Source organism: Sminthopsis crassicaudata, chromosome 6 (genome assembly GCF_048593235.1).
Source record: "Sminthopsis crassicaudata isolate SCR6 chromosome 6, ASM4859323v1, whole genome shotgun sequence".
Taxonomy (NCBI): domain Eukaryota; kingdom Metazoa; phylum Chordata; class Mammalia; order Dasyuromorphia; family Dasyuridae; genus Sminthopsis; species Sminthopsis crassicaudata.
Genome location: NC_133622.1, coordinates 181,675,540 through 181,701,999, shown reverse-complemented (window position 1 = coordinate 181,701,999; position 26,460 = coordinate 181,675,540). Strand labels below are relative to the sequence as shown.

The following is a 26,460-nucleotide window of genomic DNA, read 5'->3' as shown; positions in this document are numbered from 1 at the left end:
AATATCTTTAAAAATATTATAACTGATGTTCATCACATGACTACTCCATGCATAGTATAACAAAGTAAGTGTTTTAAGAATGATCAAAATACTGTCCCCTTGTACCCTGGCTTTTGATTAGGGAGCCCTCATCATAAATAATCCCTCACTTGAGTACAGTTGCTCCTTCTCTATAGCCAGGTTCATACCATGGGGTTCACCTACCATATTCACTTCTCTATCACTATATTACCACTCTATTTGTTTTATCTTTTCCTATTATCAGCTCCTTGAGGGTAGGGATTGTCTTGCTTTCTTTATTTGAATTCCCAAAACTTAATACACTGCCTGGCATATAGCACAAAGCTTAATAAAGTCCTTTTCATTTATTCATGCAAATTATTTTTAGTATTCAATTATAAATTATGAAGAACCCCTCAGGTTCTAGGGCTGTTCATATTTCCATGTTAAATGTATTTTACTGTTTTCTAATTTCCTAAAAATCAGTAATCCACATCTTTGTACATATGATAACATTTACTTAGCTAGATTACTAAATTAATAAAAAAAATTCTGGGTATATGGAAAGTTACTCATATGCCAAACTGTATTTTTTTTTTGGAAAATGTACCTATTCGCTTTAATTTTCTTTCTTCTTTCAAGCCTTAAACTTCTAGGTTCTCACATTTTCCTCCTATAAATCTCTCATTCCTGTAAATATGAGCTATTATCTTGTATTATTACTTTTAAAAACTTCTGTTAATTTCTTTAGGAGTTTAGATCACCATAGGATTTGGTGGGGGAGCAGAATCTCATCTTATCTAGTTAAGTTTTTCCTGGTTTTGTGCCCTTGGAACTTTGGTAAATGTCCAAGGACATGATTGGAGGAAACAAGTATGATTGATTCCCCTTTCCTGTGTTCTTTTCAGAAGCAAAAGAAAGGAGAGGAAAAAGTACAAATTATGGAAAGACAGAAAGATGAAGTACTTTGCAAAGTCCTTTTAACATGGCCCATCAGCTTCAATTTCTAGGGACAAATGCCCAAGTAAGAAATGGCTTCTCTCAAGGAGAAGACAAACTCTTCATTTAAATGTGGATATCTATCAAACAACTGGAGAGAAAAATATATTACCAGGGGTTCTTATTCTAAAATCCAGTAAGAGAAGCCAGAATAGGAGAGAAAGCCTAAAAGAAAACTATAGAGAAAGGACTCAGGAGGCTAATAATTTGGAATAGGCCAAAAATCTTTAGGTTTAGGCAGGTTAGTGCTTTCAGATTCAAAGCCAGAAAAGGCAAATCTGAGCTCCAGAATAGTAATTAAGTACTTTTGTTTTTTTGTTTGTTTGTTTGTTTTTTAAATTATTGTTATTGTTGCTTTTAATTTTTTAAAGTACTCTAATTATTAACAACTTTTTTTTGCTCTCCTGATGATGCATAGGGAATATACTATGGCATAGATCAGTGGTCCTCAAACTTTTTAAATAGGGGGCCAGTTCACTGTCCCTCAGACTGTTGGAGGGCTGGACTATAGTCAAAAACAAAAGCTCACACTCTGTATCTGCCCCTCAGCCCATTTGCCATAACCTAATGGCCGCATAAACATCCTCAGCCGGCCTGAGATGCGGCCCGTAGTTTGAGAACCCCTGGCACAGATTATGACAAACTACGTGTGAAATATTATGATTTTAAATTTACAAAAGAAAGCATTGAATCCTCAATGCATGTCAAATCCTTCTCCTTGCAAGAAGCTAACATTCATTTACTATTATCAAAAGCAATGAAAAAATATTTAACTTGTAAGTGTACAAAGAAGAAAAAGTATGTTGTTGCATTGTACTCTGAGACTCTTCATGAAGACAAAGACTGTTATCTTATTCTTCACAGAATCACAACTGTTTAAATTAAAAGGTATCTTTAAAATAGCTAAAATATCCCTACCTTAGAGAGGGAAACTAAGGGACTAAAATTTAAAATGATTTGTCCATAGACATATAGCCCTTTAGTGACATATTTGAGTTTCAAACCCTGTTCTTTTGACTGCAAATCTAATTGTCTTTTTTTTTTTCAAAGAAAATTAGGCTACAATCATCAAGTTATAAACATTTCAAGACACAAGGAAGAAAACACCAGGGAAGAGGAATAAAAAACTGAACAACTGTTGCATTAAAATTTTTAAAGGAAAAATATAAAAATAATCTCTGCTCTCATAAAATTCATTCTAATGCAGGAGACAATATGTAAGTAATCAGGTAAATACAAGATGATACAAAATCGAGGGAAAGGAATCTGAAGGTAGAGGCATTGGTAGTTTGGGGGGACCAGAGAAGGCCTCCTCCAAAAGATGAGACTTGATATAAGTATTGAAGGAAACCAGGGCAGCTAAAAGCCAGAGGGAAGAGGGGTAGAATACTAGGCAGGGGTACAGCCAGGGCAAAGTCACAAAGTCAAGTCTCATGTTCAAGAAACTGTAAGGCAGCATAGTCTGATAGTCAAATGCTGTGAGAAGAAAGAAGACTGGAAAAGTAGGAAGAGATCAGGCTGTGGAGTCTTTAAATGCCATGTACAGTTTAAATTTGTTCCTAGAGGAAATTGGGAACCACTAGACTTTAATGAAGAAGAAAAAGTTAAGGTTATCTTATGAGCAGAGCTGCACCTGGGTAAATTGTTCTTGCAGCTAATGCAGATTGGATTGGAGCAGGGAACAACTTGGGGCCAGGAAGTGCTGAGGCTATCTACACATGAGAGACATGGCCTTGCAACATGGTGGTAGCTGTGTTCAAGGAAAAGGAAGGTTGTGAAATTTAACAACTATAAAACTTAGCACAAGACTGGATGTGTGGGGTAAATGAGAATGAGGAATTGAAGAGGACAAGGAGGTGGACAACCTGGACGACTAGGAGGAGGATGGAGTCCTTGACAGTGACATACTTCAGAAGGAAAGGATTGCAGGGAAAGATAGTGAGTTCCATTTGGACATCCTGAATGTGAGATGCTCATGGGACATTTAGTTCAAGATGTTAAAAAGATAATTGTTGATGTAAGACTAGAGTTTAGAAAATGGAAGACACTCAGCAGTAGGGCTGAATATATGGATCTGAGAACCATCTGCACAGAAAGGATAACTGAAACTCATGAGAGCTAAGGAGATTACCAATTAAGAGAACATGGAGGAAAAAGAGATGAGAGACCATGACATAGTCTTAGGGAACCTCTGTTAGTGGGAGAGACACAGATGAAGAAATAGTAAAGAAGATTGAAGAACAGGAAGACAAGAAGAAGCAGGAAAGAGCCAAAGGGAAGAGGATTTAGGAGAAGGTGATCAATTGTCAAGTGCTACAGAAAGGTCAAGGAGGATGAGGATTAAAAACAAGCTATGTGAATAATTAAGAGATCACTACTAACTGTGGAGGGAGCATTTTCAGTTGAATAATGATGCTGCCTGATATTTGTGGAAATATGTATAGAAGAACTGCACATGATTTACATATATTGGATCACTTGCTGATTAGGGGAGGGGTTAGGGGAAGGGAGGGGAAAAATTAGAACACAAGGTTTTGTAGGGGTGAATGTCAATAATTATCCATGTATATATTTTGAAAATAAAAAGCTATAATTAAAAAAAAAGAATAATGATGCTCCTTTCTCTCTTTCCCTTACCTTTGATAATAGTTTACTGATGCTCTTTCATTGTTAGGTGCAAACTTCTTCCACTAGTGTAAATAAATAAGCACTTCATGGGTATATTAGTTTAGCCAGTCACTGTGGCATTGAGAACTTAAGTGATTTGCTCATAGTCACACAGCTAGTATGTGTGTGTGTCAAAAGCAGAAATTGAACTTAGGTGGTCTTTACTCCAAAGTTGTCCCCATTCTCCTACATAGCATATATAATCAATTAATAAATGTTTGTGGTTATATATTATGATACAGCCCACAAAAAATTAAACAAAGCCCCTGCTTCTCTCTATAGCTACCTCCTTATGACCTCATTGAGTGTGTGTGTGTGTGTGTGTGTGTGTGTGTGTGTGTGTGTGTGTCTTGTCTTGTCTTGTCTTCCAATAGCCTCCTGTTCTGGTTGGCTTTTTTGGTCCTTCTCTTTCATCTCCAATCCATCCTTTACACAGGATCTGACCATGTTACTCTCCTATTTTAAAAATTCCAATGACATACTATTTCCTCTAACAGAAAATACAAACTACATCTTTTGGCATTTAAAACCCTACACAATCTTGCACTAGTCTCTACTTATCCAATCTGACTCACATAACCCCCTTCATACACTTGCCATTTCTGCTTTTGTATATCCCTATGTTGGAACAATATGAGATTTGTCTTTTGGAACTCTTGCTTCCCTTTATGGCTAAGCTTGTTTTTTTATTATTAACTTTTTTATTATTATAACTTTTTATTTACCAGATATATGCATAAGTAATTTCACAACACTGACAATTGCCAAGCCTTTTGTTCCAATTCTTCCCTTCCTTCCCCCCATCCTCCTCCCCCAGATGTATTGGTCAATACATGTTAAATATGTTAAAATATAAATTAAATACAATATATGTATCCATGACCAAACAGTTGTTTTGCTGTACAAAATACACTTTGAAATAGTGTACCATTAGCCTGTGGAGGAAATAAAAAATGCAGGCAGACAAAAATAGAGGGATTGAGAATTCTATGTAGTGGTTCATAGTCATCTCCTAGCGTTCTTTCGCTGGGCACAACTGGTTCAGTTCATTACTGCTCTACTGGAACTGATTTGGTTCATCTCTTTGTTGAAGATGGTCACATCCACCAGAATTGATCATCATATAGTATTGTTGTTGAAGTATATAATGATCTCCTGGTCCTGCTCATTTCACTGAACATCAGTTCATATCAGTCTCTCCAGGCCTTTCTGAAATCATCCTGCTGGTCATTTTTTACAGAACTATAATATTCCATAATATTCATATACCATAATTTATTCAGTCATTCTCCAATTGATGGGTATCCCCTCAGTTTCCAGTTTCTGGCCACTACAAACATTCTTGCACATACAGGTCCCTTTCCCTTTTTTAAAATCTCTTTGGGATATAAGCCCAGTAGTAGCACTGCTGGATCTAAGGGTATGCACAGTTGGATAACTTTTTGAGCACAGTTCCAAATTGCTCTCCAGAATGGTTGGATTCTTTCACAACTCCACCAACAATGTATCAGTGTCCCTGTTTTCCCACAGTCCCTCCAACATTCTGCATTATCTTTCCCTGTCATTCTAGCCAATGTGACAGATGTGTAATGGTATCTCAGAATTGTCTTAATTTTATGGCTAAGCTTGTTAAGTATTTACTTCCTTTAAAGAGGTCTCTCCTAATTACTGCAGTTATTAGAGCCCCATGTTTATTCATTATAGTTTGAGTATTTGTTATTTGAGTTTTTTATTTTCCTGTATTTATCTGATTAGCTTGTATTTATTGGTAACCAACTCGTATCACTTTAGTAAAATGTAAGCTCCCTAAGGGTTGGAAGTGTCTCACTTTTATAATTGGATCTTTAGCACCTGAAACCCAGAAGGTATTCAATAAATTATTGCTGAGGAACACTTACTCTTATAAAGCAACTCTCTTTCTCTCTGTAGTCACTTCATCCTCATCATCTCATCTATTTGAATTTCTCTAGCTACATTCCTTCCTATTACTCCCATCAATCATCACACATAATTGTCAGTTGACTGCATGGCTTTCTATAGTTGTCCTTCCTTCTACAAGAGGAACATCTCATCAGGGAGGTGAAGCCATGATATACAAGTGAATTGGATTGAAGTGAGGGAGGGCTGGGCAAGGGCATCTGCCTCACTTTCCCCTCCAGAGCCATCAGAGTACAAAGCCATAGATCAAGATGACTGGAGATGGCCCTCTTGCAGTGGGAGACCTTGACCTTTTTAAGGTAAAGCCTTTAACAATCTGACTGAAGCAACCTATTCAGTGATTAAGGGTAGGTGAAAAAAGAAATATGGCCTTTTTTTACCTACTTTAAAAAAAAAAATCAATCTAGGAGAGGAAGACCAAGATTTCTGGCCAAAACAGAAACAATTACTATTTATATTCATTCTGAGGCAATCAAGTCCCAAACAAAGACTAAGTATGCTCGGTCTGGGACCTTTTGTAGGCCAAAGAAAGCACAGCGTTCTAGATATACTACAAAATAGATACCATTTCAACTGTTAGAAATTTTATTTTAATTGGAAATTAGTATGGCAGAAATTAGATATGGACCCACACTTAACACCATATACCAAGATAAGATCAAAATGGGTCCATGATTTAGGCATAAAGAATGAAATAATAAATAGATTAGAGGAACAGAGAATAGTCTACCTCTCAGACCTGTGGAGGAGGAAGGAATTTATGACTAGAGGAAAACTAGAGATCATTATTGATCACAAAATAGAAGATTTTTATTACATCAAACTAAAAAGTTTCTGTACAAACAATACTAATGCAAACAAGATTAGAAGGGAAGTAACAAATTGGGAAAATATTTTTAAAGTTAAAGGTTCTGACAAAGGTCTCATTTCCAAAATATATAGAGAACTGACCCTAATTTATAAGAAATCAAACCATTCTCCAATTGATAAATGGTCAAGGGATATGAACAGACAGTTCTCAGATGATGAAATTGAAACTATTTCCACTCATATGAAAAAGTGTTCCAAATCACTACTGATCAGAGAAATGCAAATTAAGACCACTCTGAGATACCACTACACACCTGTCAGATTGGCTAAGATGACAGGAACAAATAATGATGAATGTTGGAGGGGATGTGGGAAAACTGGGACACTGATACATTGTTGGTGGAGTTGTGAAAGAATCCGGCCATTCTGGAGAGCAATTTGGAATTATGCCCCAAAAGTTATCAAACTGTGCATACCCTTTGACCCAGCATTGCTGTTATTGGGCTTATGTCCCAAAGAAATACTAAAGAGCGGAAAGGGACCTGTGTGTGCCAAAATGTTTGTGGCAGCTCTTTTTGTTGTAGCTAGAAACTGGAAGATGAATGGATGTCCATCAATTGGAGAATGTTTGGGTAAATTATGGTATATGAAGGTTATGGAATATTATTGCTCTGTAAGAAATGACCAGCAGGAGGAATACAGAGAGGCTTGGAGAAACTTACATCAACTGATGCTGAGTGAAATGAGCAGGACCAGAAGATCGCTGTACACTTCAATGTTGTATAAAGATATATTCTGATAGAAGTGGATATCTTCAACATAAAGAAGATCCAACTCACTTCCAGTTGATCAATGATGGACAGAAATTAACTACACCCAGAGAAGGAACACTGGGAAGTGAATGTAAATTGTTAGCACTGCTGTCTATCTACCCAGGTTATTTATACCTTCGGAAGCTAATAATTAATGTGCAATAAGAAAATGGTATTTACACACATATATTGTATCTGGGTTATATTGTAACACATGTAAAATGTACGGGATTGCCTGTCATCGGGGGGAGGGTGTGGAGGGAGGGGAGGGACAATTTGGAAAAATGAATACAAGGGATAATATTATAAAAAAAAATTACTCATGCATATATACTGTGGGGAAAAAATTCTAAATAAAATTTAAAAAAAAAAGAAAGAAATTTTGTTTTAAGTCTGAGGCTCTTCCTGTGAAGTAAGAATTTTAAACATGAGTCTAGAAATACTTTAGAACTAAAAGGGATCTTATCAATCATTAGATCCAATCATCCTTTTTACAGGGTAAGGCCTCTAATACAATCTAGATTTCAAAAAAAACCCCAGCAGCTCACAATCGTTACAAAAAAATTCTGTGAAATCTGGGATCATTTCTTGATAAGGAAAGTGAACTACAGATAAGCTAAGAAAATCAAGCATAGATCAGAATGAAGACAATTACAGTAGGAAAAAGATAAAAATTAGGACATAGAATTTAAAGTTTTTAAAAGGAGGAATTTGAATAATGTAAACACAAATTGAAAAGGATTTAAGGATGTATGCAGTTTTGCTTTTAATGAGACATACTAGCATTGTTGATATCCTATATCCTATTCTCTGCTTACATATACCCTCAGAATCAGAAAGTGGAACAGAAAAAGACTTCTTCAACTCCATGTATTTTTAGACTGGTAGGAGGACAAAGATTTAGACTAGCCAGAACCAGTTCTCAATTTAATAATAATTCAATAACAGTTCTTTCATTAGTTCATGTTAACACCTAAATATGAAAATTAACATGCTTATAAAAAGTAATTATTGTTAGCACTACTGTCTATCTACCCAGGTTACTTATACCTTCGGAATCTAATACTTAACGTGCACAAGAAAATTGGATTTACACACATATATTGTATTTAAGTTATACTGTAACACATGTAAAATGTATGGGATTGCCTGTCATCTAGGGAAGGGAGTGGATAATTTGGAAAAATGATTACAAGGGATAATGTTATAAAAACAAATTAATCATGCATGTATACTGTCAAAAATTTTTATAATAAAGTGACTTTGTTTTCAATAAAAAATAAAAATAAAAAGTAATTATTATGTGGAAAGATATAAAGGATAATGTCTTTCTTGTTAGATTTATATCTGATGCAGTAACTATTATGGTTTCTGAAAGAAATAAAAGAGAGGATCACATGATCATTAATTTAGATCTGGAAGGAACTTTAGAGACATCATCTAGTCTATTGGTGACTAACTTCAAAACAGAAACAAGGACATTCATCTGTACATTAGGGACTGTTATAAGTCACATATAGGCTTAACTTTAAAATGTCAGGTCATCTATTGTTTTATCTTAATTTTTTTTTTTGTCAAATAATTTCCAACTACATTTTAATCTTATTTAGGTCTCTGCAAGTTTATAGGCATGCTTGTGTATACTTTGACACTTCAGTTCCATTGACCGTGGGAACTCCATCTTTCGTACTTCAATTGACAGATGAGGGAACTGAGACCAAACAAATCACCCAGGCTCAAGTGGGTAGAAAGTAGAAGAGGTAGGATTCTAATCTAGGTTGTCTGGCTCCAAATTCAACATGTGTTTCACTCTACTGTGCTGCTGTGTACTTAGATGAGTTACATGTAAAAGTTAAAGGTAAACTGGTTTGGTCATCTTATTTTTTAGTGAATGCAAACAATTATACTTTTTAATATTCATCTTGGAACTTAAACTTATTAAATTTCTTTCCCATTTGCTATGTCCTTCCTTCTCCCCCACAAAAAAACACCTTTTTTTCCTTTCATATGTTTGTGTTTTTGTTCCCCAGAGTCTAACTTGCATGTATGTGCCTGTCTCCATCTCAGTCTTCTCTATATTTTCTTCCTGTTCACTTATTTTCCATTCCCACTACTTGTTTTCTTTGCCCATTCTCAAATTTTTCCGCCTTTCTGCTTCCTGCTTCTCTTTCCTTGTACCAAAAATATCTTCATTTACAGCTTAAAATTTGAAAATAAGCAGGATATTTACTATTTGCAGTCACTATTGAATAAAAATTTTAGTACTTCTTTAAAATTAAATAAATGCTTTCTAATGCTCTATTCAGACATATTAAATTTCTTGTTTTTTATATATGACTCTGGAAAAGAAAAGTATTTCCCCATCCTTGGTGATATTTACCCTATTCTTCCCTGGAATTCATCTTTTACCATAGTTTATTAAAATACATAATTAGATTTAGTTGCTTTAAGAGATTATTTTGCAAAATTACATATTTAATATGATCATTTTATGAAGGAAAAATTATCCCAACTCCTAACAGAAATATAAATGCCAAATTTGACTAAATGCAGAATTAGATCTACATCATTATGATGGCTGAAGTGAAAATACTTAAGGAATTACTCTGCAATATTCTCTGTGGTAATAAATCCTGGAATGCAAAAATTGATCAATATTTTGGGGGGAGAGATAGGGAGCTTTGAAAAGTAGCCTTGGACAAAGAAAGAAGAGCTCTAGAACTTGGACAAATCATTTAACTTTTCCAGATCTCAGCTTTCTCAACTGTAAATTGAAGTTGGAAAAGATATCCTTTAACATCCTTTTTAGTTCTAAATCTATGGTACTAAAGCTAGAGTTTTACCTAATATAATGAGAATAAAGGAAGGTAGGATTGTTGCTTTTGTCACAAACACATCTTCATTAAATAAGTTAACAAGCTCAGCTGTTCCTAAACATGGGAAAGTCTGATGTCTACATGCTTACAAAAATACCTAAATTGCATCTTTTAAAGAATACATTCAGGTCAATGCAGTGAAGAGCTGGTGACAGGTGATGTGTTAGAAAAATGTCTGGACAAAAGATCAGGAGAGAGAGGTTTTAGGTTCTAGCTGGATTGAACAAGCCATCGAAACATATGCATGGGTAGTTTTTCCACATTGACCCTTGCAAAACCTTGTGTTCCAAATTTTCCCCTCCTTCTCTTTATTCCCTCCCCTACATGGCAAGAAATCCAATATATGTTAAACATGATTAAATATATTAAACATGTATTTATTAAGCATTCAATATAACAGTTACAAAAAAAAAGATAGTCCTTGTTCTCTAAGGGCATAAAATTTCTATTTATCACAATGGAAGAGCTCAAAAACTATATTGTATGTCTCTATGAAATCTTTCCCCTATTTCCTCATCTGACTGAAAAGTATATTAGACTAAAGAATTTCTAAAGTTTATTTCAGTTCTAAAGTCTTAAAATTTCTATGAAATCTGAAAATAAAGCTATTTATAATGAATTTAAGAGTTTAAAAAAAAAACAACTTGATACTACAATCAGGCCACTCTTGGGTTTGTAAAGAGGTAGCAATGCTTCCATCAACCAAATAAGCCAAGATAGTCAAGGGATCAGTCAAGGAACTCTTTCTAAATGTTTCTTCAAGTAATTCTTATAAGGTTAGGCAGGTGGGTATAATTTCCATCTAATAAATAAGGGACTGAGGCGTAGAAGTTAAATGATTTATGAGTTACAACATGGACAAAGTGTAAAGTCAGGATTAGAACCTATCTTTCATCTCCTTGTCTAGGGCTTTGCTGGATCTCTTTATTCCCTCTCCCCTTCCCATCTATCTTCTGTTCACTGTTTCTTTCTTGAACACAGCTATGACCTAGGGTCTCAGACAGGCTAACAACAAGCAAAAAAAGGTAGCAGTGTCTATAATTGGTAGGACCAGGGGCCCACAGCTTGTCTCACCAGGAGGTCTCACTTCAACTTCAGTACTGAGGCTGTTCTATAGTCCCATCTAACAGCTAATGAAGGGAAGAAGATTTTCAATAAAAAGAACATAGATTGTGTCTCTATTATTTTATACAGGGTTTGCCAATAATCTTTGTGTAATTTTAAGTTCCTTTTAAAGACATATTACTCAAGTAATAAGGAAAATATTAATTTTGAAATTTTATATTACTTAATATTTTCTGACAAATGCGATGTTATTTTAGTAAGACTTAATGTTATAACTTAAAATGTTACCTTCCACAATCCTTTTTATATTTCAGAACACCTTTCTGGCTCTCCAGTACTATTTCTCCTTTGTATAGGTGTGCTATTGGAACATATTTTCCTCATTAAAATAGATAGGAGGAGAAGCTGAGGATTTTGCACAGCCTTATCTTGTTTAAATCCATTTCAATGTCATGATAATCAAAGTCATGATAATCACTTTCCTGGTATCATGGCCCTCTTGGTGAGACAAACAATAATTCTTGCAAATTAAAAGAACCTATTTATAGAAATCTCAGGATCCTTATAAACTTGCCACTGGGGTTCCAGAATCTATTTGGATGGAGTCCATTAGTCCATCCAGATAATGAGATAAGAAGATATGCTGAAGGCACATGGCAGTGCATGCATGTGAGCTTCTGATCCTGAAGAGCAGAGATTAGAAAACTGAGGTGTTTCAGAAAAAAACATCTAATTATGCTTCACTGACTACACTAAAGCTTTTGTGTGGGACACAACAAAATGTGGTAAGTCCTCAAAGACATAGTAGTACCAGATCATCTTTCTTGTTTCCTGAGGAACCTATGTGTAGGTCAAGAAGCAACAAATAGGCTAGAACATGGAACAACTTACTGGTTTAAGATTAGAAAAGGTTTATAAACTATATACCATCACTTTAGTTATTTAACTTATATATTCAAAGTACATGATGCAAAATTTCATGCTGGATGAATCAAAAGCTAGAATTAAAGTTGCCAAGAGAAATATCAACAATTTCAAATATACAGATTATATGCCATTCTGACGGCAGAAAGTGAAGAGGAATTAAGGAGACTCTTAAAAAGAATGAGAAGAGAGTGCAAAGTTGGCTTAAAATTTAACATAAAAATAACAAACAACTAACTGGTTCTATCATTTTCTAGTAAACAGAGAGAGAAAAAATGGAAATAATATCAGATTTTATCTCGGGCTCAAATTAATTTACACTATTAACTGGAAGTCAAATACTGAAGATGAAGCTTAAATACTCTAGTCACATAATGAGAAGACGGAACTCATGGAAAAGACTGTTGTTGGTGGAACTATGCTCAAAAAACTATCAAACTGCGCATACTCTTTGATCCATCAGTGTTACTACTGGGCTTATATCCTAAAGAGATCTTAAAGAAGGGAAAGAGACCTGTATGTGCAAGAATGTTTGTGGCAGCTCTTTTTGTAGTAGCTAGAAACTGGAAACTGAGTGGATGCTCATCAATAGGAGAATGGCTGAATAAATTGTGGTATATGAATATTATGGAATATTATTGTTCTGTAAGAAATGACCAACAGGATGACTTCAGAGAGGCCTGGAGAGACTTACGTGAACTGATGCTGAATGAAATGAGCAGAACCAGGAGATCATTATATACTTCAACAACAATACTGTAAGAGGATATATTCTGATGGACGTGGCCATCTTCAACAATAAGATCAACCAAATCAGTTCCATTTGTTCAATAATGAATAGAACCAGCTACACCCAGCGAAAGAATGAGTGTGAACCACTACATAGCATTTCCACTCCCTCTGTTTTTGTCCATCTGCATTTCTGATTTCCTTCACAAATTAATTGTACATTATTTCAAAGTCCAATTCTTCTTGTGCAGCAAAATAACTGTATGGATATGTATACATATATTGTATTGCACATATACTTTAACAGAAAAAGGATTGTTGTTGGGAAAGATTGAAAGTAAAAGGAAAAGGGATGGCAGAGGATGAAATGGAGGAATAGTATCATGGGAATAATAAACACAAAATTTGAGGGACAATGGAGAAGACTCTGGGAGTTGGACATGACTGAATATCAATTTATGTTTCCTTCTGATATATTTAATGTTTCATTTAGTGTGTATGCACTAATATATGCTTCAGCCACACTTTTTATCTGGTGCCACACTTCTTATCTGTTGCTTCATACTCAAATTTTAATTTTACAAATTCTGTTTACAATAGAATGTAAGCTCCTTGAAGGTAAAGACCATTCATTATACTTTTTTTTTTTAAACACACTCATAGTACTTACCTTCACTTTACCTCCTTTACTCTTATTCCTGAGTTATTCAATGAAATCACAAAAGCACACTGAATCCACTATAAAATTATGCCATTTAACCTCACCTGGACTTTCACCAATGTATGGCAATCCTGTTTTTTAAGATGGCATTTAAGTACTACAATCTAACTTCAACTTTCTTTTTCTAATTTTGCTTAATACTATTTTCCCTTCATATATTTAGCATTCCAACCAAATGGACTGTCTACCTGTGGTTTACATATGCATAATTACATTCTGCCTGTTTTCATCTGTGCATATGCCCATACCACCTCCAATGGCCAGTACAGTTCCCTCTAAATCAGCACTATTCACTACAACATCCCTCATATTCACTAAGCAATCTCTCTCTTCACAATAACCTTCCCAGCTCGTTCCCCTTTTCATGAAATATTTCTTGATCTCTCTTCTCCTATCAATTAAAAGCATAGATATTCATAAGAATTTCTTGTGCTTTTATTAAATGATAAATTTCTTGATGGTGGACACTGTTTTTTATCTTTCTATCCCTGGCATAGTGCACAGGCACTTAACAAATATTTGTTGAGTTTCTTTGAAGAATTCTGCTATGATATTTTTGAGGGGAGATTTCAGTAAATGAGAAATGATGGAAAGAATATTGTAGAATTAGTTTAAGGACACAGAGGAGTTTGCCTAAAACACATAAAAGATTTCAAAGAGTGCAACGGTTTTAATAATTGTCTTTAACTAGATGACTTCCAAATCTCTATTGTCAGCTCCAATCTCTCTCCTGAACTCTAGTCCCACATCACCAACTATCTATTAGATAATTCAAACTGAATGTCTCACAGACATTTCCAACTGAGCATGTCTGATACAGAACTTCTCTCTCTTCTCAAACCTCCCCCTCTATGAGAGGTTAGAGGCTATTCATGAGAAAGGATGATATGAAAATCCCTGAGGGACAGCAATATGGTGGGTTTAAATCAGGCTAGAGATGATGAAAGCGCACCAATCAGGAGTTTAGAGCTGAAGGATAGAAACAAGATGATGAGGCTGGAGATAGATGGAAGCTGGAGAGCAAGAACTTGGCATGAAAATGACCTCAGAGCAGCATTTTTGGGGAGTGTACTCCCTCTTTACCTTTGCCTCAGTAAACTGTTTTTTTCCTTGAAGACTTAGCTCAAGCATGACCTTCTATACAAAGTCTCTGCTGATCTCTGCCAACTACTGGTGACCTCTCTCCCCAACTACTTTGAATTTTTTTTTATTCTAGGTATATATGTACATTCTCTCTAGATAGAATAGACAAACATATAGATATAAGTATTTATATACACATACTTCTACATATCTACTACCTATGTTCCTTGAGAGGAGAGGCTATTTGAATTTTGTCTCTTTCTCGTTCTTAGCACAATTCTTGGTACTGTTGTAGGTGCTTAATAAATGGTTATTGGTAACTTTGAAAGAGAAAGGTGCAAAAAGAGGAAAAGAAAAAGGTAAAGTAAGTATTGGGAGGGAAGGAGTTAAGCAAGATATAGATGAGATTATTTCAAAAGCTCTATAGAGAAATAATATATACCTGGCTTGCTTATTTCAGAAGGTTACTGTAAGGATCCAGTGAAATGAAAAAGTACACTAAATCACAGAACAAAGTCTTATTTCCACTTGCTATATGAGTCTATATAAGTTTCTAGCTTCAATTTTCTCATCTGTAAGATGAAGTCTTTTGACTAGATTTTTAAAGTCCCTTAAGTTCTAAAATTTTCTAAGTTAAAAGTAATATGCAAATAAGACAATCTTATTTGTAAAAAAAAAAGATTTGAAAATGTCTACTGTCAATTATAATCCTTCAATGACATATAATTTTATTCAACAAAATAATTTGTTTACCATGTAGTATATTTGAAAACACTTTAATTCAGTCTTTCACAAAGTCAGAGTAACCTTATGATTAACCTGAAATGATTAGAATTTTATATAGATATATATACATATATATATATACATAAATTTATATTTACATATATCCTTATATTTGTCTATAATTTAAATAAATACATGCCATTTTCTTAGAAAAGATTACTACTATTTAATAAATGCATACAAGGAATAAAAAGTCTGAAATTATATTCAGATAAAAATATTTTAAATAATTTTGTGTTAGTGCACTGAACAATCTAGCCAAGACATTTGAACTGCAGTATACCAGATTGCCTTTCTTGGAATGTGGCCTATAACTGACTGAAGGGATCAGACAGCTGTTCTTTGTGAATCAAATGCTTAGCCTGGTGAACTAATTAAACTTTAAACTGCTCTTTATTTCAAGCAGACACCTAACTCTTACATTTACAGTCAGTACAGAATAAAAAGGCTATCAAATTAAAGTGAAAGGAAAAATTTTTTTCAAAAAAAAAGTTAAAAAGTCTATTATTGTTAATTGTCTCATCAAGAAAAAGGATAGGCACCCGACCTGTGATTTCACTGGACAAGGAAATTTCTAAATGAGAGAATTTCTTCTTCTAAGGCAATTAGTACTTTTTTTTTTTTTTTTAATGAATTACAGTCTTAGAAAGTTGACCAGAGCACTGAGAGGTGAAAGGACTTGCTGAGAGTCATAGTCAGTATGTGCCAGAGGTGGGACTTATGTGGCATGAAAGAATCAGGCCCTTACCCACTACAATATGATAACTCATAGCAGAGCTAGGAAACTGAAAACTATATTTGTATGTAAGTACTGAACAACAAGAAATTTATTTTAAGAAAAGTATATTAAAATATATGAAGAAAAGTGTACTCATTCCATTTACTGGCATACATTTATGAGTCAAGGTATATGAAAAAGGCCATTTTTATGTGGATGCAAAAAATATATAATCTTTGTTTTCTTCTAATGTCCCTTAATATTCAATATAAGTAAATTAGTCACTGGAGTATAAACTTTTATAAAACGGTTTTCTATTCCTTTATCCGTAGCAGTTACTATCTAACCAAGTGGGAAGGAATGGGCAAAAGAAGAGAGAACTTTCAAAGTAAAAAGTGTAACCCTCAACTACAAAGAACACTTCACTCCCACTCCAGTTCTTGATCTTTTTATCAGTATGGATTAGAAGAACTATGTCCAACAGGTTTATGCTGCTCTGCAACTTCTACAACCTTCTTTAATCACTACTAGTGAACTGAGCATTGCTTGACAGAAGAGAAAACCTCTAAAAGGTTATACAAAATCCACTAACCTAGAAAATACTGATGATATGCATATGTAATGATATGATTTCAAATCTTGTTTCCTTGGAAGCAACACTTAGTCACAAAGAAAAACTAGGCTGTTTTTTTGTTAAGGCTGCTCAGGATTAGAAAATCAGCACTGGAGTGAAATGAGCAGGACCAGGAGATCATTATACACTTCAACAACAATACTATATGATGATCAATTCTGATGGACATGGCCATCTTCAACAATGAGATGAACCAAATGAGTTCCAATAGAGCAGTAATGAACTGAACCAGCTCCACCCAGTGAAAGAACTCAGGGAAATGAGTATGAACCATTACATAGAATTCCCAATCCCTTCATTTTTGTCCACCTGCATTTTGGATTTTCTTCACAGGCTAATTTATGTACACTGTTTCAAAGTGCGATTCTTTTTGTACAGCAAAATAACTGTTTGGACATGTATACATGTATTTAACTGGTCAACCTGCCATCTGGGGGAAGGGGTGGGGGGGAGGGGAAAAGTTGGAACAAAAGGTTTTGCAATTATCAATGCTGAAAAATTACCCATGCATATATCTTGTAAATAAAAAGCTATAATTAAAAAAAATCAGAAGGGAAAGGGACCTGTATGTGCAAGAATGTTTGTGGCAGCCCTCTTTGTAGTGGCCAGAAACTGGAAACTAAGTGGATGCCCATCAATTGGAGAATAGCTGAATAAGTTGTGGTATATGAATGTTATGAAATATTATTGTTCTGTAAGAAATGACCAGCAGGATGATTTCAGAGAGGCCTGGAGAGACTTACATCAACTGATGTTGAATGAAATGAGCAGGACCAGGAGATCATTATATACTTCAACAACAATACTGTATGATGATCAATTCTGATGGATGTGGCCATTTTCAACAATGAGATCAACCAAATCAGCTTCAGTAGAGCAGTAATGAACTGAATCAGCTACACCCAGCAAAAGAACTCTAGGAGATGACTATGAACCACTACATAGAATTTCCAATCCCTCTATTTTTGTCCGCCTGCATTTTTGATTTCCTTCATAGGCTAATTGTACACTATTTCAAAGTCCAATTCTTTTTGTACAGCAAAACAACTGTTTGGACATGTATACATATATGGCATTTAACTTATACTTTAACATATTTAACATGTATTGGTCAACCTGCCATCTTGGGGGGGGGGGTGGAAGGAAGGAGGGGAAAAATTAAAACAAAAGGTTTGACAATTGTCAATGTTGTAAAATTACTCATGCATAAATAAAAACTATTTAAAAAAATCAGCACTGTCCCACACAGTAACAATGCCTACTTCAAAATCTGTTTAAGTGCCAAGGTCCAAATAAAATCAAGTATATGTATGTCAAGTATATGTATGTGCCACTTGACTATATTACTGAATTGGACTAAAATCAACAAGGTCAAGGATAAGTTTCTGTCTTTTGCTATACTTAGTAATGAATGAAATACACACATATATACACACAACTAAATTCATTATTAGTTATGTTCAATGATATAATAGCAGATTACAATGAACATATTTCAATTAAATTTTATTTTATATTATGGAAGGGTGGCAGTCATTTACATTGGGACTTATGGTAATGATCAAGGTTTTTTTTTTTTTTTTTTTAAATCAAATCAAGTTTATGAAAGTCAAAGGAAGTATTAGACCATCCTGCCTATTCATAGGCATTTTGCAAGCTAAATTTGCCCATGTGTTGTCAAGGATTTTAAAAAAAATTTTTAATTAATTTAATTTAAATTTTTAAAAAATTTAACTAATTTAATTTAAAATTAGCATTATAAATTATTACTAAAATTAGCTGCTTAAAATGAAGCAATTAACTTTAGAAAATAGATAGCAAATACCTGACTCACTTAAATTCAACAAGCATTTATTAATTTCTTAGTGTAAGGTAATATACCAGGTATCAATATTAGAAAGATAAAACCAAAATGGTCCTTGTTCTCAAGAAACTTTTTTTAAGTGTTTGTGGAACAGTAGAGGAATAAAAAGTAGTAATAACACACGAACACAAGAAAATGTAAAAAAGAAAACAAATAACTAGGGTAATAAGGAAAGGCTTCCAATATGAAGTGTCGATTTATTTTGTCCTTGAAGGAAGCAAAGGACTCCAGAAAAGAAGGAGCACTGGTCAGGCAGGAGACAGAATGCCAGGTTCCAAGGAAAGACAAGTAGGTCAGTTTGGCTTTATGTGAAGGTGAATGGTTGAAAATAAGACTTCCAGACTTATGAAGAGTTTTAACTGACAAGACAAGGAACTTACATTTTATGTTAGAGGAAATAAGGGGTCACTGATTTCGGAGGATAGCTTTTAGGCCACTTTTTATTGGGAAGGCATTTTGGATAACTTTACAACATTCTATTTGCACCCAACAAACACTAACCTATTTTACTTTAAGTTACCCCAAAATTTGATTCTTATAAATTTGTGATTTTCTATGATTTGCAACTATATATTTTAACTGGAATCAAACTGGTAGTTTTTTTTTTTTTTTTTAAGGGGAAGACATTGTTTCAGGAAGCAGTTTAGGGCTGTTAAAAGTGTCACACAATTTCTTGAATGCATGCTAATCCCTCTTATTCAATTACATTCAATCACTGTTGATCCACAGTGTCCAAGATATATGTTACTGATGGATCAGTTCAATGAACTATCCATATAACTGCAAATTATGGTCAGACAAAAGATATTTTTAATATACTTGGTTTTTCTTGTGTGGATTGCTAGACTAAACACTTGAGTGGCTATATTAAATGAGATAAGGTGTAAAGTATTTTGCAAAACCTTAAAGCATTTTGTAAATTTCGGCTGTCATTATTATTAATATTATTGTAATTATTGTTGTAGAGTTCATCATTTTTATAAGATGCTGGGAAACAGGAAGAAAAAGAAAGGCATTTGCAGTACTTACAAGGCCATCTTTCTTAGGAAACTTTCCTATATCTCTCACCTATGTTCCAATTCAAGATTCTATTTAAATAGTTTTGGGCCTTGCTTAATACATATATATATATATCCCCCCCTGAGGCTGGAGTTAAGTGACTTGCCCAGGGTCACACAGCTAGGAAGTGTTAAGTGTCTGAGACCAGATTTGAACTCGGGTTCTCCTGAATTCAAGGCTGGTGTTCTATCCACTGCGCCACCTAGCTGCCCTGCCTTGCTTAATATTTAAGACTCCTGGCAAAGTATTACGGGTAAGAGCTAATTGTTAAATGTTTTTCTTATGTTGAAGGAAATCTGCCTTTCATTCATTGCTCATAATTTTGCCCTTTTACAGTCCAGCAAAATAAATTGAATTGCTCTTCCACATAATAGTTCTTTAAATATTTGGATCATTTCCCCAAATCTCTTATCCAAACTAAACATATATAGTGTTTTCAATAGCTATAGGCAGCCAGGTGGTACCAGAGATAGAGTGCTGGACCTGCAGTAGAAAGACTGAATTTAAACCAGTCTCAGACACTTACTAGCTTATATGACCCTGGGCAAGTCATTTCCTAAAAATGGTAAAATAGGGATATCAATAGCACCTAGGGTTGTTGTGAAAACCAAATGAGATTTTTGATGTGACAATATTTGCTATTCATATGACATGAACATATTTCTGCTTACCATCATCTTCGGAAGGGCTCCAGCTCCAAATATTCCAGATATAAGCTGATCAGCTCAGTGTAGAACATCACTATCACCTCCATAATTCTACACATTTTACAGATATTAAGGCAACTTAAGATAGAATAAGCTTTTTTAGTTACATTTTGTTGACTTATACTGCACTTAACAATCAACTAAAAGCCTCAGTTCACATGAACTATTGTCTAGTCAAATGTTTTTTTTTAAACAGATATAAATTCATTTGACTTCCTATCTTACACAAATGTGTATGTAATAAAATAGGCAACTGGCTTCCAAAAATTTCTTTTGAAATAAAACTTAAATTTTGGCTACTTATTAATATAAAATAATCTTATATCTCTCAAATTCAAATATGGTCATAAAACATGAATAAATATGTTCTTAAAAAGCATTCTAAAATTCTAATCTTACTTCATCTGAAGCAGAGCGAAGACACTGGACAGCAGCCTGTTTTTTCATTTCTTCTAGAGTTAGATCTGAACACTTCTTCTTACTCTTTCCCCATTTCTTATAAGCTCCTTTTTCCCAACCCAGGAAGATGTCATTCTCCTAAAATAAAATAAATAATTAAAGTTAAACAGGATATTATGTTACCTTTTCTCATATTTAAATGTCACATTCATATGTCAAAAATATTTATACCAAATTAATTTAAGTTAAACCAAAAAATCCCCTAAAAAATAGCAATCACGGTACTTCAGAACTTCAGTTCACTAATAGTTGTCTCTATTTTTAATAGAAAACAAATGCTTGAATAAAACTTCAGACATTTGAAACATGTCAAAAATCAGCTTCATGTTTAACATGAGAACTTGCAATATTTTTATCTACATAATAAATTTGCTTCTACCTATATTCTCTTGTTACCTAAAGACCCATCACATTTGCAAATGATTTATTACAATAATACATAGTACTTTATGCCTTATAAACTATATTATCTTACCTGATCATCACAACAACTTTATGTAGTAGAAAATAAAATTATTATTCCATTTTTTTAGTTGATAACAGTAGGGATCAAGAGAGGTGAGGCCTTAATATGGGCCACAAATAATGGAGAGCAGAAGTCAAATCCAGATCCTTCTACTCTAAACTGGGGGTTCTTTCCATTATACCATAGAGCTTTACCTTTGGGCAAAAGCAATTTTTTAATGTAAATTACAAATCAAAGTCTCTCTCTGCTTTTTTACATCTTTCCTAATCTTTGATAAAGTTCATAATATAATATATCAAGTAAATATCAGATAAAGTTAGATAATGGCTCTGCCCTCAAACATCTTTCAATCTAAAAAGCAAAGAGGTTGAAGACATATATGTAAAAGTATATGTATTCTATATATGTAAATTTGTATGGCATTTTAAAATAAAATCCTATTTTCCTGTTATCATAAATTGCAGAACTGGAAGGGACTTTAAAAGCCACTGAGTCCAAACTCAGCAGTGAAGAGAATAACATGGATGATCGGAAAAGATATTTTTTTAAAAGCCCCTCGGAGTTTGACTATGAAAGTACCTTCACCTAATTCACCAAATCTGCCAACTCATAATTATAAACATTGGTTTCATGACAAAAAAAGTGAAACAAATCATAAAATGACTATGGAATACGTAATATTAAGTTTCAACTGGTATTGCTCTATTCTCATTTCCTTTAATGAAGAAAGGTAAATGAATATTATCTAACTGATACATTAAAAATCACTAGTTTTCTAAGTTGATGCTATTTCTATTTTCTGACTAGAGTTAAGTGACTAGATATCAATAGTACCTTTCTGCTTCCCTTGATGGTCATTTGAAACAATTTTGAAGCCTGTTATTTGTTATTTTCAATAGTGGGAGAGACAGAGGAGATCCCTTAATGAGGAACTTATGTGAGAAAAGAGAAATCAAAAGGTTAATATTCCATCTGAAGATAGTGAGACTGATATTTGACAGTTTCAAATTTCCCTTATGCAATCTCTCAAGTCCATTTATCTATTTTGATGTGTTTCAATAAATTTACGTTCCACATAGTGTAACTGAAATTTGAATTACAGCCATGTAAAATGCAGAGAAATTCTGTGAATTTAAATCAATGAAGTCTTCTCAGAATTCATGTTATATTGTATTATATGTTATATATATACTATACTTCCTATATATACTCTTATATACTATATTACATACTATAATTTCAGGCATATATGTCCTAAAATGCACTACTTTATAAGCTAAAAAAAATTTCTCAATTAAATACATGTTTTTCCCTACAAGTCTAAATTCCCAAGAAATCTAAAACTAGTAAGTGAGTTTTTACTTTGTCTTATTTAGACTCACCTGTCTGCCAAGAATTCTTAAACTCTAGCATTTAGATGCATGTTACTTTGCTAGGTATTATATTTATTATAATATTTGTTATCAAATTATATTTATTAAAACTTATTCAGTAATTTTGAAAACCGTTAAAATCTGCTATTTTTCTACATTTTAATTTTAATTAATTTAATTTTAATTCTACATTCTAAATTTTCTTCTTCTCAAGGAATATTTGACTATGAACTTTTCTTTCAGAAATTTTGCAACCCTGATGACTTTTGTGATTTGCAGGGATATTCTTAAAAGATTAGAAAGCATAAAGAAATAACATGCTTTTATAACGTTTCTTTCCTACTTAAAACCTCTTTTAGTTTCCCTGGATCTTTCTAGTGCCATTTAAAGTTATCAGAACTAGATATTAGTCAGGTGCCTAAGGGTGGAATATAATTCCCTAATGAAGCACAAAGGTGGATTATGGACAAATGTTTCACACTGTTAATTCCTTTTCTATATTCAAATGATTGCTGAATCTACTGATAAGTACTTTTCTACTATAATTTTAGGTTCTTGGAAATATGAGGATCTGTACAGTTTATCTACTCTTAGTAAAGGAAAGTGACTCAACAGTTAGGAAAATGGGAGCTGGAATAAGGAAAAGGGAAAAAAAAACTTTTTGCAAGTACCATTAGCATTTAAGGAAAAAAAAAATTTAAGTTTTCTTTCAAAAAATCCCCACTTAAACTAAAGTTAAAATATTATCTCCAAAAATATTCACTTACAGTGGGTGAACCAGATTAAATCAAGTAAATATCCTGCTGTTGCAATTGAAAGGATTCCAAAAGTCATCCAGTTAAATCTCAGCTTCTCTACCACATTTCAAGCAAGTAACCTCCACTGAAAGAGCTCTACTTGAGGAGAATTCTCTATTTTCTTTCTCTCTCCACTAAAAAGAGTTTCAAATCCAAACAGATATGATTTTAAATGATTTTAAAAGTAACTGAAAGCCATAGGATCTTACTGTATAGTGGTGAGACATGGTCATATGCCTATCACTTCTGCAAGCTATCTGAAAGATACACTGGAATAGAGGAAATTTTAGGATAAGAAGAATATAACCTAACAGGAAGTTGTTCCAATATTATAGTTGAACATTGATGAGGAAGAGAACTAGAATGACAGCTGTGTGAGGGGAGGGAAAGGGAGACAGAAATGATAAAATCTGGCAACTAGCTGAATGTGAAGAGAGACTGAGGCACTAAAAAATGACAGTAAGATGGTGAACCTGGGTCTCCCCAATAGCAATAGGAAGGCTAATTATGCTTAGGCCTAAGGTATTAAAAATTTACAAGCTGAAGGAGTCTAAAATCTAATGGTGGAAAAATGCAGGGGTGAGAAACAATAAAAGATAAGTTCAAGCAAAGGTCTATGAGAAATGAGGCAAGGGGAGGAGAGGAGGGAAAGCAGAGACAATCATTTTCATCTGGAGGATGAAGAAATTATTTAAGGGGAAGTGTGGAGAAGGGATATGGAAGAAGATTAGGAAGTAAGGAGAAAAATAGCCCGTTCCAGGTAAAGGGGATAGAGTTGTCAAAGATATTGGCAAAGGGAAGGATAGGACAAGAAAAAGAAATAGTGGTTGGCTCTGTATGGCTAGTGTACCAGAAAAGGCTAGAGAAGCAGCATGGAACAAGTCTGTGATGGATTTTAAATGCCATGACCAGTATTTAAACTTAATTCAGTAAGTGATATAGAAACCTTTAGTTGTTGCTAGACATATATCCAAAAAAGGTCAATGGGAAAAAATAGGTCCTATACACACCAAAATATAAGGAGTGGCACATTTTGGAGTAGCAAAAAGTACTGGCCACAAAACAGATGCCCGTTGATTGGTGAATAACTTAGGAAGGTATGTTAGTGAATGAATGTAGAGTATTACTATGCTGTAAGAAATGATGAATATGATAATAACAGAGAAGTTAAATGAACTGATGTAGAGTGAAGTGAGAAGAATAAGGAAAACAGTATACATAATGAAAAAGGAAGAACAACAAAACAACCAAAATGAAATTTTCATAAACTACAGAGATAAATGATTAAGAATGGAACATTATGTCAGACTTTTTTGACTTGTAAAGATTTGGCTTAGTAAAAATTTATCAAATCTTTACAGAAGAACACATATGTGCATGCAATATTATATACATTTCTGATATTAATCTCTAATTTAGAATGTTCTTCATGTGTGCCTTTAAAGGACAAGTACTGGTTTCTTTGGAATATGGTTCCACGGAATAGGTTGAGGAAACTACTAAAAAGTTCTTGATTTCATCTGAAAACTATCTGTTCATATCCCTTGAATAATTATCAATTGAGGAATGGCTTGTATTCTTATAAATTTGACTCAATTTCCTAAATATTTCAGAAATAAAGCCTTTATCAAAAAGACTTGCTTTAAAGATTGTTTCCCAACTTTCTGTTTTCCTCCTAATCTTGATTGCATTGATTTTATTTGTACTTTAAAAGTCTTTTAATTTAATGTACCAAATTATGTATTCTGTATTTTGTAATGCTTTCTATCTCTTATTTGGTCATAAGTTCTTCACCTCCCTAAAAAGCTGACAGGTAGACTATTCCTTGCTCTTCTAATTTGATTATAGTGTCACCATTTGTCTAAATCATACACCCATTTTGACCTAATCTTGGTACACATTGTGAGAAGTTGGCCAATACCTAGTTAATGTCCTATTGTTTTCTAGTTTTTCCAGCAGTTTTTGTCAAATAGAGAGTTCTTATCCCAAAAGTTGGGGTCTTTGGGTTTATCAAACTCTAGGCTACTATAATCATTGACTACTATATCTTATATACCAAATATATTCTACAAATTCAATATTCTACTAGCCAGTGCCAAATAATATTGATGATTACTGCTTTATAACACAGTTTGAGATATGATATTGCAAGGTCACCTTCTTTTCTATTCTTAATTCCCTTGATATTCTTGACTTTTTTCTCTTCTAGATTAATTTTATTTTTTCCTAGCTTTATCAAATAATTTTTTTGGTAGTTTGGTAAGTATGGCACTGAATAGTTTAAGCAGAACTGTCATATTTATATTAGCTTGGCCAACCCATGAGCAACTGATATTTTTCCAGCTGTTTAGATCTAATTGTATTTCTGTGAAAAGTCTTTTGTAATTGTATTCATATAGTTTCTGGGTTTATCTTAGCAGGTACACTCCTGAGTATTTTATATTGTTGATAATTATTTTAAATGGAATTTCTCTTCCTATCTCTTGCTGTTTGGCTTTGTTAGTCATATAGAGAAAGGCTGATAAATTATGTGGGTTTATCTTATATCCTGAAAATTTGGTAAAATTTTTCATTATTTCAAGTACTTTTTCAATTGACATACTAAGTTCTCTAAGTATACCATCATATCATCTGCAAAGAATGATCTATTCTAATTGCTTTTCTTTCTTTTTCTTCTCTAATGACTATATCTAACATTTCTAGTACTATATTGAACAATAGTGATGATAATGGGCTTCACCCATAACTTCACCTTTGATCTTAATGGGAAGGCTTCTAGCTTATGTCCATTACAGATAATGCTGTCTGATAGTTTTAGATGAATATTGCTTATCATTTTAAGGAAAATTCCCTTTATTCCTATGCTCTTTGATGCTTTTAATAGAAATGGGTGCTTTTTTAACATTTATTGAGATATGATTTCTGTTGGTTTTATTATTAACATAGTCAATTATTTTGATAGTTTTCCTAATA

General features: G+C 33.6%; 1 protein-coding gene across 5 annotated transcripts in view; it reads right to left on the bottom strand.

Annotated features, from left to right (window-relative positions):
• KIAA0232 (KIAA0232 ortholog) overlaps positions 1-26,460 on the bottom strand; it is a 98,749-nt gene that overhangs the window by 28,670 nt on the left and 43,619 nt on the right. For all 5 annotated transcript variants that reach the window (XM_074274220.1, XM_074274217.1, XM_074274219.1 and 2 more), the window contains one exon: positions 20,792-20,929. In XM_074274220.1, coding sequence (XP_074130321.1) covers positions 20,792-20,839 — 48 coding nt within the window. In that variant the 5' untranslated portion in view covers positions 20,840-20,929. The remainder of the gene's footprint in view (positions 1-20,791; positions 20,930-26,460) is intronic.